Source organism: Notothenia rossii, assembly GCF_949606895.1.
Source record: "Notothenia rossii genome assembly, chromosome: 7".
Classification (NCBI taxonomy): domain Eukaryota; kingdom Metazoa; phylum Chordata; class Actinopteri; order Perciformes; family Nototheniidae; genus Notothenia; species Notothenia rossii.
Window position 1 is genome coordinate 33926572 of NC_136905.1, and position 17097 is coordinate 33943668.

Here is a 17097-nt window from a genome sequence, read left to right on the forward strand (position 1 = left end):
ACTTGAATCTTTGCATTAGTTGCCGCTAAATCAGTTTCAAGCGCCAATTGCTCCTTTTCCCTGCGGAGACTTTCCTCTTGTGCTTCAATGTGATGCATCTTTTTTAAACCTTCAGAGCGTTTGAGAAGAACTGCTTTTTCGGCCTCCGCCTTAATGCGCGCTGTGGATGTTGCAGACGTCTTTGATACACCAGTTGCACGTGATTTTACAGAACTTCCTTTTACACTTGAGATGTTAGAAATACTATCCTCAGGTCTTATTTCATCAACACATTCTACGTCGGAAGGTTGAGGTTCAATTGGCTTCGAATATGGACGACCGATTTTAGACAGCCACTGCTTTACCTCTTCAATAAATTCACGACATGATTTCATCTTTTTCTCAAAGTTCGTAGTTTTTGCCTGAAGTGTTTGATCATCTTTTGGTAGAGGCATTTCCATAAACACTTCGTGCAAACTGCATGCATCTTCGTAACACTTAATGAACAAAGCGAGCTGAGCGTTTACTGCATCGGCATTGTCGTTTAATTCTAGTAGAGGACGTATTTTATCCATTAGCTTTTTAGCCTGCTTAGTTTTTGCAGTGCGTTTCTCTTGACAATTTTGTATGTAAAAGCATATTCCTTTTGCGGTCAGTTTAATTGACCGTCTTGATGCTGGCCTTTCCTCATCGGATGCCGCTGACTCGTCACTCATCTTATACACTTGCGGATAACACTGCGGTCCCGCAATCAGGCAATAAGTCGAGCAAAAGGTGGCAACACTATCGAAAACAACTTGGTTTAAAACGAACAGTTCTTTTTCATCCACATAAGTCACAAGCTGGGCCTACACAAGGCTTTATCTTCTCATGAATGAAGGCCGTCTCTTGCGTCAATAATCCAACAAAGCGCACAGCGAATTAAAGCAGTCCAAGTTTATAACTGAGTCTTTTCATAAAATACTGATTTTCACCATCTTCCTATATGGCGTTTTAAAACAGTGTACATACCATGTGGAGATTTCTTAGATCTGGACCAGGTCTTTGTCTCTCAACAGCAGATGCTCCATGAAAAATGATTAAAACAATCCAAGTTCCTTTCCCATCGGAAAGCCCACTCCAATAGCAGGTCCGCAGGATCGTATTCCAAGGAAAGTTCTTCTTTCTTTAATCCATGAGCGGGTTTTTTACTTGATGTAGTGGCCGTTTGTCCTAAACTTAAACTCAAAATAAGTTAAAACCTTCAAACGGATCACTTCTGGCACCCTGGGCAGGTAATGTACGCAGTGTAGAAAGTCAACCAATTTCCAGGCATGGGTTCTGTCGTTGAGGCTGGTTTTATTGTTTTCTCGGTCACAAACAATTCTTTCTCCTTGTACAAACAATCCTCTCTCGTGCTGGTAAAAAACCATGTGCCCATTACCCAGGTGCAAAAGCAGGTGGTCTGCCACTTCCTGCCTATATACACCCTTGCCTGTGCTCACCACTACCTCCAGGTGTCTAAACCAAAAATCACACTAAATAAATTAACCCAAATAAAGACTAACATATAAAGCAAAGAAATTAACTAAACAAATTATTATTAACTTAACAGAATATTACCACAAATATATACTTCTAATGTGAGCAAAATCATAATAAACAAATTAAATGACAAACTACAATTACTATATGCAAAAGACTGTGTAGCTCTAACAGTTCAGTCTTCTTGCAAAGCAAAAAAGTAACCGGCAAGCGCCCGTCGACCGAATGTTAGCTTTGGGTTCAGTCTGTGGACCGTTAAGCTAGCCCGGCTACTGATAATTCGAGATGTGCTCTGAAGCGAGAAGAGGTGTTTGAATGACGCTGCGTCGTAGCGCAAGCTACTTATAGGGTGGATGGATTCCCTGACGTAGACGTCAAGATCACCAGCCAATCAGGATTGGCGTAATGAGATGGATGCTTCTGTTTGCATACACGTTGAGGCGCATCCCATAGTGAGACATCGAACGGAGTGTTATGAATGAGAACAATAGATTAAATGTCGTGATTATAACACGAAATGCCGTGAGACTGGGTTGGGTTATATTGTGAGTCTTGTAGTAACAAATGCAGCCACCACATTATCTTCTTTTTACCAGATTTCATAAAATGTATGTGTTGCAGTTATGTTATTTTATTAGCTTGTATTGCAATTCAAGCAAAACATAAGGATATGAACACCAAACCTGAACGCTTCAAAATAAAATTGTGGCAAGTTAAGTAGTTTGTTTAAAAAAATAATATTTATGTCTGTCAATCTTCATCCCTGAAACACACACACACACACACACACACACACACACACACACACACACACACACACACACACACACACACACACACACACACACACACACACACACACACACACACACACACACACACACACAGCCCTGAGGGTTTGGGTTGCTGTTCCTTCCTCCCATTGAGGACACATGCAGGAAGTCCTTGTTTGTGTATTGGACCGCTGCCATGTCTTATTCATCTTCACATGCCTCACATTGTTCTCCCCAGCATTACATTCTCATGGTGTGCATGTAGTAGTGTTTGCGCTCTGGGTTTATTGCTTGAGAGCCACACTTGTGGAATCCAATGTGTCTGAATGAGTGTGTTTGTGCAACCAAAAATGTGCTACAACTGTCATCGTGCGGAGGGGAACATTGTGATCCCACAGGAGAAAACACTAACAGGGATTGTTGGTTTTAAATGGTCTGCCCAGTGGAGGCCTTAGAGGTTAATCATTGTCCGAACCCAACGGTTTGATAAACCTCTGGGACCTAGAGGCAATATTTTGGGATTCTGGTGTAGCTAAAAGATCATCTGAGCCAAGACTTCCTCCTACGTGAGCCAGTAAATTGTTATCAATCAATTAGCAACTAGAGATATGAGAATGAATTCAGAGTTAGGAGACGAATGTGTCACACACCGGATTGTGTTACAGGTAGCCAATTTACAAGTGAATAAAAAGATGAGAGCAGAGCTGATGTTAATCAAAGCATCAAAGCAATTTCTCTTTTATTTATTTTAATCTAAAATGGATGACCTGTCATCATACCTTACCATACCAGATGTGTAAAGTATTGTATTTAGATTGTCATTATGATAATGATTCTGATCTGAAATACACTGTTTCATCACACAACAGCCCGGTATCAATTTAAATTCAACAGAGGTTGCAATTGAAGTTCCAGTATATGAGAATTAATGTACATATTGGTTTCTTGGAATCTTAGGAGGGAAGAGCATCGAGACAAACAGCTGGTTACACTCTCCAGTAAACCTTTATAAATAAAGAGATGAGGAGCTGAACCTTAATGGGATTCACCATCCTTCATGCACGTCTTAAAGGTCCCATGTCATGGCCACTGATCCTAATTCCATTGTTGAGGTATACTAGAATAGAATAATACTGTGCAATTTTCCAAACTCACATTGGTTTCGCATACAGCATCTCTGTAAAGTATGTGTATTCAGCAGTATTCACTTTATCCACTAAACGGCTCGCTGCAGCTCCCCCCCCCTATAGGTTGATAAACGCTGTGAGAATGGGTCTGCAGAGAGAATTTTGCCGCGATTCCAACTGTCTGTTATCAGCCTGCAGCCAGGGAGGAGAAATCAGCAGAGCTGCATGCACTGAGTGTGTGTGTGGATTGGTCAATTTGGACCAATCAGCGGGGGCTTAACGTAACGGCTCCGCGGACGTAACGTAACGGCTCCACGGACGTAACGGCTCCACGGACGTAACGTAACGGCTCCACGGATTGGCCCATTTAGTTCCGGGTACGTGCTTTCGTAAGCAAATGGCTGGTGACGTTTCATCGAGGCGTTTTGGGGAGGTATTTTCTGTGTTAGAGTTTTACTCGCTACAGGGTGTACTTTAAGGGTTTGGACTCTGAACACCGTTTACATGCAGAAAAACCTTCATAACACACAAGGGGACGGGTAATAACCGGAAAAGCATGACATGGGACCTTTAAAGAAGACATATTATGCTATTTTTTTTGTACATATCTGTATTTTGTGCCTCTACTGTAATATGTTTACATACTTTTGCATAAATCTGAAGTGGAGTGTGTGGGAGAGAAACTCCCTCTGGAGGGACCACAGGGGATGTTAGCCTTTGCAGACCGTTTACATGCACAAAAAACTATAACACTACAGGAAAGGGAAAAACCCCAAAAAGCATAATAGGGCCCTTTAATTTATCTACTACCTCTGTTCCATTGATATTTGTCATGTTTCACTTTTAATGATACACTGCAGAAAAGAGTAAAACTGTTTTGCACTATTCCAAGCTTTTGGAAAAACACTAAAAGGTAATGGTGCACTTTTTAGTTTGCTGAAATGTTTACATTTTTGTACTAATGTTATCTCCATCAAGGAGGAAGGTATCTATTCTGTGTGACCCTGATAAGTTAATTCTGTATAAGGCCTGGACAGAGTTGAGGTGTTAATCTTGTCTGTTACAGCTTATCTGCATTGTTTTCTATTAGGATTTGATCTAAATGGAGTCATGTGCTCTCATTCTAAGAGAGCTGGGCCTCAGTGACACACATTCAGACAGATGTCCAGATGATTAGGAGTAGACTAACAACGCCTCTCAGTCAGTGTTAGTCACACAAGTGCTTTGGGAACTAGTTTAATTGGAAAGGGAGGCACTGATAGTAAATACTGCCCTGTCATGGTAACATGCTTGGTGCGTATGCATTGTTTTTACGGCATGCTTCCAGGCAGCCAATGATCATAAGATTAAGATCTAAATGATTTATTTCTGACATGGATTCATTTAGTCACACGCTCCAAGTCATTTAATAGGTTATTCTGATATCCTTCATGAGGAACGATATCTTCCTCATGACACGATGTGGGGATTTTTGATGATATTCCGATGAAGGAAAAGAAGAACAAGAGATACTAATAAAGAGAACATTTATTAACATGTCTTCTCGATACAGTGACAAAGAGGAAGAGGAGGAGAGGTATGCGGAACGATGTAGGAAAAAGTGTCTCTGTGCATGTTTTCCTAGATCTCAATCTTATTTTTATATTTCCTCACGAACTGTGGAATCTTGGCTTGCAGACACCAGTCATCGAGTCACACAGCTTTAGAGACATGACTCAAGCAGCCCAACAAGAAGGCAGTGTGAGGCAAGCAAAACATTTGAGATGGAGACACAGAAACAGGGAGATGTTGGAGTGCTGGAGAGATGTAAGTCTTGTTTATGCAGCAGTGTAAAGACAAAGAGTGGATGTGATGTTCCCTTCAGTCAGGGTCACCAGCCTCCCTGTGGCAGGATTCCTCCATGCCCCACCAGAATATGATACCAGTCTGGATAAAAGCAAGTTATTAATAAACATTCACCAGAGTGGAAACTCCACAGTGAAAGATGGTAAACAACTTTTAATACAGGGGTCATGCAGCGACATATAATCAATACATGATACTGCACATAGGTAATGGAAACTGAAAACACAGTGTCACCTTATAGGAGTGCTATGCTGAACAACAGTCACCAAAAGCAGAGGTGGAAGAAGTACTCAGATCTGTTACTTAAGTAAAAGCAGAACTACCACAGAATAGGAATACTCTGTTACAAGTACAAGTCCTGCAGTCAAAATGTTAAGAGTACAAAAGCATTAGCATCAACATATACTTAAAGTACCAATAGTCATTGTGCAGATTGGTCGATTTCAGAATAATATATATGATAAGTATTGATCATTAAAGTGTTCTCAAAGCTGGTAAAGGTGCAGCTAGTTGTAATGACTTTGTATACTGCAGGGTAGCTTGTCAATTTACTCCAGGTGGAACTAAAGTCTGATTTAAGAGTTCTTGATTTTTTTGCGCGCTATGACTTCATACTGAGCTTACATTTTTAAAGTCATGAACACTGTCTTTCTCATTTGTCCGGTATTTATTGTACCCCTCTCCTAAAATAACTGGCCCAAGTTCAGCCCCCCCCCAGTAAAATTGGTCTCGACCTGCTACTGGATGCCAAATAAAAAATATAGTAAAATATATATTTATAAATATTTCTTTGAATGAGCATAAGAGGGGTTCACATATTTTACATAATAGGTCAACACCACTGATCGTCTTAAAATGATGATTTTTTTGTATAAAACATATTTTTACTTTTTTAATCATTGAGAGACAGACTGAGAGACAGACTGAAGGAAACAGTACAAGTCAGTAATAATACATTTAACTTGTTGTTTTGTTGGAAAGCCTGTGATGTGTGACTTCTTGGAGCAGAGAACATGTTGTTTTCATTGAACAAGCCTCAAGAATGACTGTGGTGGGCTTGCTTGTGTTGGACTGACAGTATGAGTGTTGGGAGGAGAATGCAGTATTCTGCATGCTGCATGCAGCAACCCAATTAGGTGTGTCCTTCAAAGACCTGCGCCTACATCACCACATTCCCTTTTAGTTAAGTCTCTGGAAATGGAAATGGGGAATTTTGTTTTGGGAGGCGAAGAGGAAGGGTGTATCCAAAAAGGTTTTATGAGTGCTGGATCAAACATGGCATTAAGGGAATCCAGACTCTGTTTGTACTTTATACTATTTTAATTGTGATGGAAACAACTGGCAAATCAAGAAATGGTTTTCATTTTCAGGCAGTCAGTGTACATGGAACATATTTGTCACAGATGTAGAACTCAACAAAATACTTAATCAAAACTGTAAGATCTATAAAACATGACATTGTCTGACAGCTGATCAGTTTTGAATGTTTGAATGGATACGAAGGGGCAGCCACAGTGAGCTGCTCCATGAAAAGTTGCTTGTGACAGGCTGCATGTCTGCAACTTAGCCAAGTCCTCATCATACACTGCGGCTGTGTGGAACTCTGCTTGCCCTGCGTGCAACATGAAATCTGACAGTAGTTGTTTATGGGATGGTGGAAAAATTACACTTTTTTCTTAATTCAAACCACTGAGTTTGTCTGGCTGTGTTGTAAGAATGCACACCGTTGATCTACGGTGTGTGTGTGTGTGTGTGTGTGTGTGTGTGTGTGTGTGTGTGTGTGTGTGTGTGTGTGTGTGTGTGTGTGTGTGTGTGTGTGTGTGTGTGTGTGTGTGTGTGTGTGTGTGTGTGTGTGTGTGTGTGTGTGTGTGTGTGTGTGTGTGTGTGTGTGTGTGTGTGTGTGTGTGTGTGTGTGTGTGTGTGTGTGTGTGTGTGTGTGTGTGTGTGTGTGTGTGTGTGTGTGTGTGTGTGTGCGTGCGCGCATGTGTGTAGCAACACAAAACAAAAAAAGACCCAGAAAGTCACTGTATCCAAAAAGGAAGCGCAGAATGAGGCCTTTATTTAAAAAATAAAATAAGTAAAACAGCTACTGCTATCAATACTTAGTGCTGGCAATAATAACATTGGGGCTGGCATCAAGCGCATGGACAGGGTTTTTCTAGTTCAAACTAACTGTCATCATCAGAAGGTGATTCCACAAATGGACTGAAACTGAACAGCTATACAGTATAGGTAATGTGTACTACACATATAACAGGTTTACCTGTAGCCATAGCCACGCCTTTTCAGTTATGTAAAGTAGTTATGCAAAGCTAATATTCCAAACCTAAATTCTGTGGTAAACCCTAACCAACCAAAGTGAGGCTAATGCTGGGCCACTAATTAGTTCTCTCTCAATTTGAAAGGCAAATTGAAGCTGTTACTTGAAGAACTGGGTCTGCATTAACAGTTTTTAAACTGTCCTAACTAAAATGACTGAGTGTTGTTCTTTAACTTTGCATTGTGCACTTACTGGCAGTTCAAAGACCTCAATGGCAAAAATATAAATAAAGAAATAAAGATTGAGATAAAAGCTGTTGGTTTTACCCTCCTCTCTCAGTCAATCTTGTGCATCGTGTATGCGTTAATCCAACAGTCCTAATGAATTATCTCATTGATTTCTCAAATGTTTGACCTTTCCAATTTTTGGTTTCGCTTATGAGTCCCTTCTTACTCTCCATGTATTTTATTGTCATCTTCTGCCTTCTGTCTTTTACAGTTTTGGATCCAACCCCAGACGACCCCCTGGTGTCGGTTCTGCTGGTGAGCCTGGTGCCTCTGGTGGTGATGGGGATTGTCGTTGTGGGAATGTTCCACTGGTATCGAGCCTATCGGCAGCGCGGGATCCGAGAATGGGAGAGCAACATTAAGAAGCGCAAGCCCAAAGCTGCGGGGCTGGACTGCGACGCCTGCGCCATCATGATGGATGACGACGGATCGGACAGCAGCTCCACGCACGCCAACAGCCTCAACCATAACACAGAGCCGCTGCCTATAGAGCTGGAACTGCTGGTACAGAACTATTTGTACTTCAGTTATTCTGTTATTTCCAAGTTAACTGAAATTCTCTCTAAAATCCTAACATTTGATTTTGTCCCAGGTGGGGAAGGGTCGCTTCGCCCAGGTTTACAAGGCCAAACTGAAGCAGAGCACCTCAGATCAGTTTGAAACAGTCGCTGTGAAGATCTTCCCCTACGAGGAATACGCCTCCTGGAAGAACGAGAAGGACATTTTCTCCAACATAGACCTGCGACACGAAAATGTCCTCCATTTCCTGACAGCTGAGGAGAGGAAGGTGGAGAAACAGTACTGGATCATCACGGCCTTCCACCACAGAGGAAATCTACAGGTGAGGCTGATAGTGACAGGAAACCATACATTAGTGCGAGGAAGTATTTAAACTCTGCTGTACTCCAACACATCCATATGTTCTGTGTGCAAAATCTAAATTGGTAAGTGACTAATAATCCAAGCTGTCAGATAAAAATATCCCTCTGAGACGTAGAAATAAAAAATAAAGTACAGGTATTTTAAATGTGTACTTAAATACAGTACTTAAGTTAATTACTAAGTTAAATTCCACCACAGGTAAACTGCAATTCCTACCGAATTTTTTATTTTCATTCCTAAGTTTAAGGAATAAGTACTCGGATCTGTAAAAGTACAAATACTATTTTTTAAGTACTTCATTATTTGCAAAATACCTGATTTCAAAATGTTACTAAAGTAAAAGTACCAAAGTATTAGCATCAAAGTGTATTACTCATTCTGCACAATGGCCCATTTCAGGATAATAAAAAGCACAGAAGTATTATCAACTAAGTGTAGTAAAAGTATGAAAAGTAAAAGTACTCATTATGCAGCATGGATCATGTACAAGGTAACAAGTAACTATAAGTGTTAACAAAATGTAATGTATTCAAAAGTAACATTTTTCCTCTAAGATGTAGTAGAGTAGAAGTATTAAGTAGCATTTAATGGAAATATTCCCTAAATGACCAAAATGTCAATACTTGAGTAAAGTACTTAGTTACTTTTCATCACTGGTTTCATAATGAATCAGTTTTAACCATCCCATGTTCCCTGTGCCCTCCAGGAGCACCTGACGCGTCATGTGATCAGCTGGGAGGAGCTGCAGGTGCTGGGCATGTCTCTGTCCCAGGGGGTGGCCCACCTCCACAGTGACCGCCTGCTCTGTGGACGGCCTAAGGTACGACTGAGTGAATATATCCTGTTGACAGACAGCATATCAGAGCTTAGAAATACCAACCATAATCACCATCGTCATGTCAAATAGCTACAGAAAGAAAAGCACCTATACAAGTTCATGCTGTAATGATCGTCATTAAACAAACACTATTGTCTAGTGTAATGAACACAATGAAATGTCATTATATGTAAATGTTTTATTTAATTGGTTCTTTTGACACCCATACTGCTTTTGTGCCTAAAGGTGCCCATAGTGCATCGGGACCTGAAGAGCTCCAACATCCTGGTGAAGAACGACCTGACGCTGTGCCTCAGTGACTTCGGGCTGGCTCTCCGTTTGGACAGCTGTCTGACTGTGGATGACCTCGCCAACAGTGGACAGGTCTGATTTTATTCCTTTATAATATGACTTAACACGCTTTTTATCATTCAACATGTGTTATCCACTGATTTAGTTTGCTCTTTTGTATTTGAGCAAGACATTGGAGTTCTACCTGCAGTCTTCTAGATCAGAATAACAGCAAATGATTCAAAGCCTGCGACTTGTTAACATCTCTCCCCTCCAGACTGTATAGTGGTCAATGTGTGGGCCATGGCTTTATAATAAAGGGAACTGGATACAGCATTGAAGGCGGGGCCCTGTCATTTCTAAGAAAGTTGCTCAATGGCGCATTAAGCCAAAATGGCCTGACTCTCCAGAACAAAAATACCCGTTACAGCCACTCTCAGCTCAATCAAATGAATGGAGAGGGAAAATAACTCTGGAATCGGCCTTTCGCACATCTTATAACTTTTAGGCCTTAATGATTGAAAGTCCTGGGGGCTTGTTTGATACAGCTGTTTTTTATGTTCTTATCTTTCTACCTCATGACAGTAAGTGTATGCTATGCTCAGTGTTTGTGTGTGTACTTGTGTGTTAACATATCTGTTCTGTAGGTGGGCACGGCACGCTACATGGCTCCGGAGGTGCTGGAGGCCCGACTGAATCTGGAGAACATGGAGTCCTTCAAACAGACGGACATTTACTCCATGGCCCTGGTGCTTTGGGAGATGACTTCGAGGTGTGAAGCTATCGGAGGTCAGTTACAAACATATTCATTTAAAATGACAGTTTAAGTGTGATGTCATGGTACTTTAACATAGAGAGCACCTGCTGAGGTGAAGTGTAAACCACATGACACTGACAACTGCAGCAGTGCAGGAAGCTGTTCGGCCACTATGAGGAAAGTGTTGAAGTACCCAAATTAGTCCAGCTCATGTTCGCATTACTCTCATGACACAAGAGTGTTTAAAAAAAACACTCTTTCATACGTTTTACGGTGCATTTGCATCAACTTTTTCTCAAAATAAAGTCATTTTTACATGATTGTGCATACTGTAGTCTGAAAACTATATGCACGCGCTTCCAAGCAGACACATGGACAGTGCATTTTGGGAATAGAATCATAAAGATGAAATGATACTGTAGGACAGTGCTTGCCCTCAGCAAAGGGAACTATTCATCTAATTAAAGATCTAATTAAAGATCTAATTAACTTCACGGTATGGAGTAGGTACTTTATTCATATATTCTTGAAAAACTAAAACCTACATTTAACCCTCAAACTAAATCTTAACCATCAACTCTTTGGACTGGACTAAATGTCCTCACTTTCCAAACATGTAATCTGTTTCAGCACATAAAACTAAAACTGGATCCCACAAATATAGAAGTACACACTTTTCTATTCCGTGCGGTCAGCCCCGCTCCCTTCGCCTAGTGGCCTTTTGTAGACAGTCTGAGACTTCTGGGACAGACACATTCCAACATGCAAGTATGTGTCTGTCTGTGTTTATTTCAGAGAGAGGAACATAGAAACAGACAGGAGGTACTACAGGAACACATTCTCTGGCCCAGTTTCTACTCTATGTCTTAATCTGGGAGCGTGTGTCTGTTTTTGTTTGTGTGTGTGTGTGTGTGTGTGTGTGTGTGTGTGTGTGTGTGTGTGTGTGTGTGTGTGTGTGTGTGTGTGTGTGTGTGTGTGTGTGTGTGTGTGTGTGTGTGTGTGTGTGTGTGTGTGTGTGTGTGTGTGTGTGTGTGTGTGTGTGTGTGTGTGTGTGTGTGTGTGTGTGTGTGTGTGTGTGTGTGTGGGAGTGTGTGTCCTCTGTCACCATCACAACAACAGCAGGCAGGATGGTGGATGGAAATACGACCCTGCGTTGTTGTTGTTGTCAGTGAAAGTGTATTCGCTGTGTGTCTCTGAGCACTTTATTGACTCATCCTGAATTAGCCTGCGGGCGTGGCAGGGTCTGCATGTTCTGAGCTCAGGGTCAGGCAGGGTGATGCGGCGGGGCAAGAGAAAGCCTTGTGGTCCATGAGGGGAGACAGAAGACGTGTCAGAGGTTAAAGAAAAGTTTGATATTTAGAGAAATGAACTTTCGTGCTGAGGGAAACATGAGAGGTTAGAGACCCCTCTCATTTGTCTAGAGATGAAGCCAGGAGACGATTAGCTGGAATAAGGGGGACATATTTTGTTTTGCTTTGTTCTGTCAATATTTCAAAACTACCAGTGGGTCCAAAGTTCATTAATTATTATTTTATAACTCTGTCTATTCCAAACAGAAAAACAAAGATACAGTTCCTTGTTGTAACTATTTCCAGTTGCAGTGACTTTGTGGGGTTTGGTCTGCTAAGAAGTGATGAATGAATACATGAACAGTTGTTAATTTTTGTATTGTATTTATTAGTTACAGAATGCAACATTTCAGTTCAAACGCAAACATGATAGAAGTTCTCTACTTGTGAACATTAAACGTTATTGTAGTAGGGAGTTTATGAGAACCAATACTTTGGTAAGTTGAAGCCAGAATTATGAAAACTCAATATTCTCTACAGCATGCAGATACCGTTGTTCCCAGTAAACCTCCAGGGTGTAAGCTCCTGGTTCACAGTGGTTCTGTAGAGTTGCACTATGCTGCGTTTAAGCTCTATTCAGTCAATACTGTGCGAAGATCAACTATAATGTTATTTTTATGTTCAATATAGTTTTGTTAAATGTAGGTTTTTGGCAATAAACTTGGAGGAATGCAGTTTATTTGAAAAATGTTTCAAGACTTCTAAGGCTTTATTGTCCTATGCACGACAGCTACTGTACAGTGTAGTTTTGGCAATGAAGATCTTAAGTCTCAGGCTCTTCCGACAAATGCAACATAAATATACATCAGACATAAGAAGAAAGAAGTCAACTATAAACATGTAAAATTACGGAGCCCTGGAGGGTTCATAGAGAGAAAAATAAATAAAACGTGGCCACGTTTTACTAAAGCGTGCGCACGAGTTACTAAAGCGTGCGCACGAGTTACTAAAGCGTGCGCACGAGTTACTAAAGCGTGCGCACGATTTAATAACTAAAGCGTGCGCACGATTTAATAAAGCGTGCGCACGAGTTAATAAAGCTTGGCCTTGTTTTATTTATATTGAGGGATTCCTGTCCGTGACTCACAGTATCTGCTGCCCACAGCTGTTTTATAGAAGGAAAACCTCCTTCACTTTATGAAATCTCTGCGGCACCAGTGGCCTGTGCTACGAAGCAGGATTCGCTATTTACACTATTCATTCATGAAGTATGACACTGCGCTGTCAGCACGCGTCTCCATGTTTGTGATTGGTCAAATGTTGCTAACCCCGTCCCTTTCACGTGAACGCGCTCTCAGCCGGTCAGAGAAACCCTGGTTGATTTACTGAGTTGATAACCAGCTTCGCAGGACCGCTTATCGACATTGCGTTTGTTAGGGCTAGTTAAGCCGGGTAAATCGAACATATCCAGGGTCTGTTGAACTGGCTCCGTAGTACAGGGCTCTGGAGGCAGTAACGTGTAACTCAGCAGAATCTGAGAAGAGCAGCACCAGCTGCAAAGAGCTGTGCCTTTTACTGTTTACTTCATTGTGTTTCCCTTCATTAGAACCGCTGAATAGAGATCGAGGCTGCTACGTTTAACCACACACACCTCTACACACATCGAACTACCAGAGTATTCCGCCTCGTTTTATGAAGGAGATGTCCTGTCACCGGGGCGCATGGCGTGTGTGTGTGTGTGTGTGTGTGTGTGTGTGTGTGTGTGTGTGTGTGTGTGTGTGTGTGTGTGTGTGTGTGTGTGTGTGTGTGTGTGTGTGTGTGTGTGTGTGTGTGTGTGTGTGTGTGTGTGTGTGTGTGTGTGTGTGTGTGTGTGTGTGTGTGTGTGTGTGTGTGTGTGTGTGTGTGTGTGTGTGTGTGTGTGTGTGTGTGTGCACGCTCAGCTCCGCTCTGTGTGCGTGCTCGGTGTGTTTGTGTGTGTCCGACACCACCGGCATTTGTTTTCAAATGACCACGAACAGTAATTTACACAAATCTGGTTCTCCATAGTTATATGTGTATTCCCAAGTGAAAGAAATTCGTTTAATCTTAATCTCGATGTGATAGTCCTGCCGGAGTACACCGGAACGAACGATACTATCATAAACAAATGCCGCCCCCCACCCAAACGCCCCCCACACAAACACACACACACACACACGTGCGCGCGCACACACACAAAACGAGGCCACGCTTTATTAACTCGTGCGCACGCTTTATTAACTCGTGCGCACGCTTTAGTAACTCGTGCGCATGCTTTAGTAACTCGTGCGCACGCTTTAGTAAAACGTGGCCACGTTTTATTTATTTTTCTCTCTATGAACCCTTCAGGGCTCCGTATAAAATAGTATGATAAAATAAAATGTAAAATGTAATGCTCTACAGTGGAATAAAATACTGCATATTGTAATAAAATATGAATAATAATATAATCCTGAGGGATTTCTTCCTGAGCCGCTGGGTGTGGAGGTCCTATACGGATGGCAGCTCCGTCCTGGGGATGTGCTGTGCAGTTTTCACCACCCTCTGTAGAGACTTAGGGCTGAGGGCGGTGCAGCAGCCGATAGTCGGGAACCTCTCTATGGTGCACCTGTAGAAGGTCAGGATGCTCTCTATGGTGCACCTGCAGAAGGTCAGGATGCTCTCTATGGTCCACCTGTAGAAGGTCAGGATACTCTCTATGGTGCACCTGTAGAAGGTCAGGATGCTCTCTATGGTGCACCTGTAGAAGGTCAGGATGCTCTCTATGGTGCACCTGTAGAAGGTCAGGAACCTCTCTATGTTGCACCTGTAGAAGGTCAGGATGCTCTCTATGGTGCACCTGTAGAAGGTCAGGAACCTCTCTATGGTGCACCTGTAGAAGGTAAGGATGCTCTCTATGGTGCACCTGTAGAAGGTCAGGATCCTCTCTATGGTGCACCTGTAGAAGGTAAGGATGCTCTCTATGGTGCACCTGTAGAAGGTCAGGATGCTCTCTATGGTGCACCTGCAGAAGGTCAGGATGCTCTCTATGGTGCACCTGTAGAAGGTCAGGATGCTCTCTATGGTGCACCTGTAGAAGGTCAGGATCCTCTCTATGGTGCACCTGTAGAAGGTCAGGAACCTCTCTATGGTGCACCTGTAGAAGGTCAGGATGCTCTCTATGGTGCACCTGTAGAAGGTCAGGATCCTCTCTATGGTGCACCTGTAGAAGGTCAGGATGCTCTCTATGGTGCACCTGTAGAAGGTCAGGATGCTCTCTATGGTGCACCTGTAGAAGGTCAGGATGCTCTCTATGGTGCACCTGTAGAAGGTCAGGATCCACTCTATGGTGCACCTGTAGAAGGTCAGGAACCTCTCTATGGTGCACCTGTAGAAGGTCAGGATCCTCTCTATGGTGCACCTGTAGAAGGTCAGGATGCTCTCTATGGTGCACCTGTAGAAGGTCAGGATGCTCTCTATGGTGCACCTGTAGAAGGTCAGGATGCTCTCTATAGTGCATCCGGTTTGAGGTCAGGATACTCTCTATGGTGCACCTGTAGAAGCTGCAGAGTATCCTGAAGTCCATGTTGAACCTGCTCAGCCTGCGGAGGAAGAAGAGCCGCTGTCGAGCTGTCTTGGTGATGGTGGTGGTGGGATGAGTCCATGTCAGGTCCTCAGTGATGTGGACACCGAGGAACCTGAAGCTGCTGACTCTCTCTACAGTAGTCCAGTTGATGGAGATGGGGGTGTGTCCCCTTCTTTGTCACTTCCTGTATCCTGTAATCAGCTCATTATGTTACCTGACATTGATGGGGGTTGTTGAAGTGTCCTACCTTCAAGATACTGAACACCAAATTGTTTTCGAAGGCATGGCCATGAATGCTGAGTTGTTCTGTAAAATCCCTCTGGGTGGCTGCAAAAACTAGAAAAGCGCTTTATAATTGCAGTCAGTTCACATTAACCGTTCTTACGATTTACTTTTGTTCTGCATCAATGGGTAATCAGTCTTACCTTATACACTTTTTGAGAATCTATGACAATCATGGAGCTGTGTTTCTTTCAGCATACCAGATCCCAGACATGGCAGCCACAGAGGTTTCTCCTAACCTCCGGGCCACAAAGGTTTCAGACAGATAATCTGAAAAGGAAACTGGCGTAAACCACTCTCCGCCCCTTAGATTGGAAATACCATGCTTTAACCATGGGCCCCAGACAACCAAGGGGAAAGTGAGACTGAGGCTCTAGTTGCAGAAATATAGAATTAGAATTGGGAGGGATGAAACCCTCTTTAATCGTCACACATGCAGAGCACCCAGCACACACAGGGACATTTGTTCTCTGCATTCAGTACCAGGAGTCTAGGGTTGCGGTCGAATAGTCCAAAAATCAGCTCCTAACGTCTAACCCTATCGTCTATCGCTTGACCTCTGAGTGAAACATCACAGGGTTAAGGGATAGTGGATAGAAGAATTCAAAAGGACTTAGGGGAAGAGACTGCGGTACTTTAGAGAATCCGACTGCACTTTCACTATCCGACGTGTTTATGATGTCATAAATGTGCGTCTGCTGCTGTGGGGAAACTATGGAAACTACAGTTTTCCATACAACGGACTACAACATGGATGTTTAATAAGAACGACGGACTACTGTAAACTCATCGAGAGACTCTGCACCGTGCTCTGATGCTGTTGCTTGATGCTTTATGAACGTGGACAACAGAGAAACATATTCTTCATGACCAAAGTTGGAATTGAAATAGAAAATGAAAGTGAAACCTATGCTCGTCACCCTCTCCCTCCGGTCCGTATTAAGACAAATGATCCCAATACGTATGATTGCATGAACTATGAAAATATCTTAAAATCAATACAAATGTATTTATTATAAGCGTTAGTCCTTAACATCTATCACTGTGTACATCACCATTCAAACATCTTTTAAAAGTTGAACAAACCCCACACGCTCAGTAAACACTGTGAAATGTTGACTTTATTTGATCATTTCAGTAAAAACTAACGTTCATATTTCTCTTTTTGATTATAATACTGATGACTTACCGTTTTAAAAAGCTTAATAAGCAACGTAACTTTATGATATAATTTCTCGGTCATAATCGGTTGTTTCCGTGAACGGCCGACTGTTGAGTGACAGCAAAAGCTGCGGCTGTAATGCATTGTGGGGCAGCATTCTCTCCTCTCCTTTCGTAAAGGGAGGTCCAGTGGTTCCTAGGCTAAAGGAGGTTATAAAGGAAGTTTGAAACATCCTTTCC

At 42.3% G+C, this 17097-nt stretch overlaps 1 protein-coding gene across 2 annotated transcripts in view; it reads left to right on the forward strand.

Moving 5' to 3' along the window:
• The window catches only part of LOC307046048 (TGF-beta receptor type-2-like), a 51208-nt gene that overhangs the window by 27299 nt on the left and 6812 nt on the right, over nt 1-17097 (forward strand). For both annotated transcript variants that reach the window (XM_079692185.1, XM_079692186.1), the window contains exons 4-8: nt 8007-8299; nt 8388-8636; nt 9384-9497; nt 9741-9878; nt 10433-10574. In XM_079692185.1, the coding sequence (XP_079548311.1) occupies nt 8007-8299; nt 8388-8636; nt 9384-9497; nt 9741-9878; nt 10433-10574 (936 nt within the window). The remainder of the gene's footprint in view (nt 1-8006; nt 8300-8387; nt 8637-9383; nt 9498-9740; nt 9879-10432; nt 10575-17097) is intronic.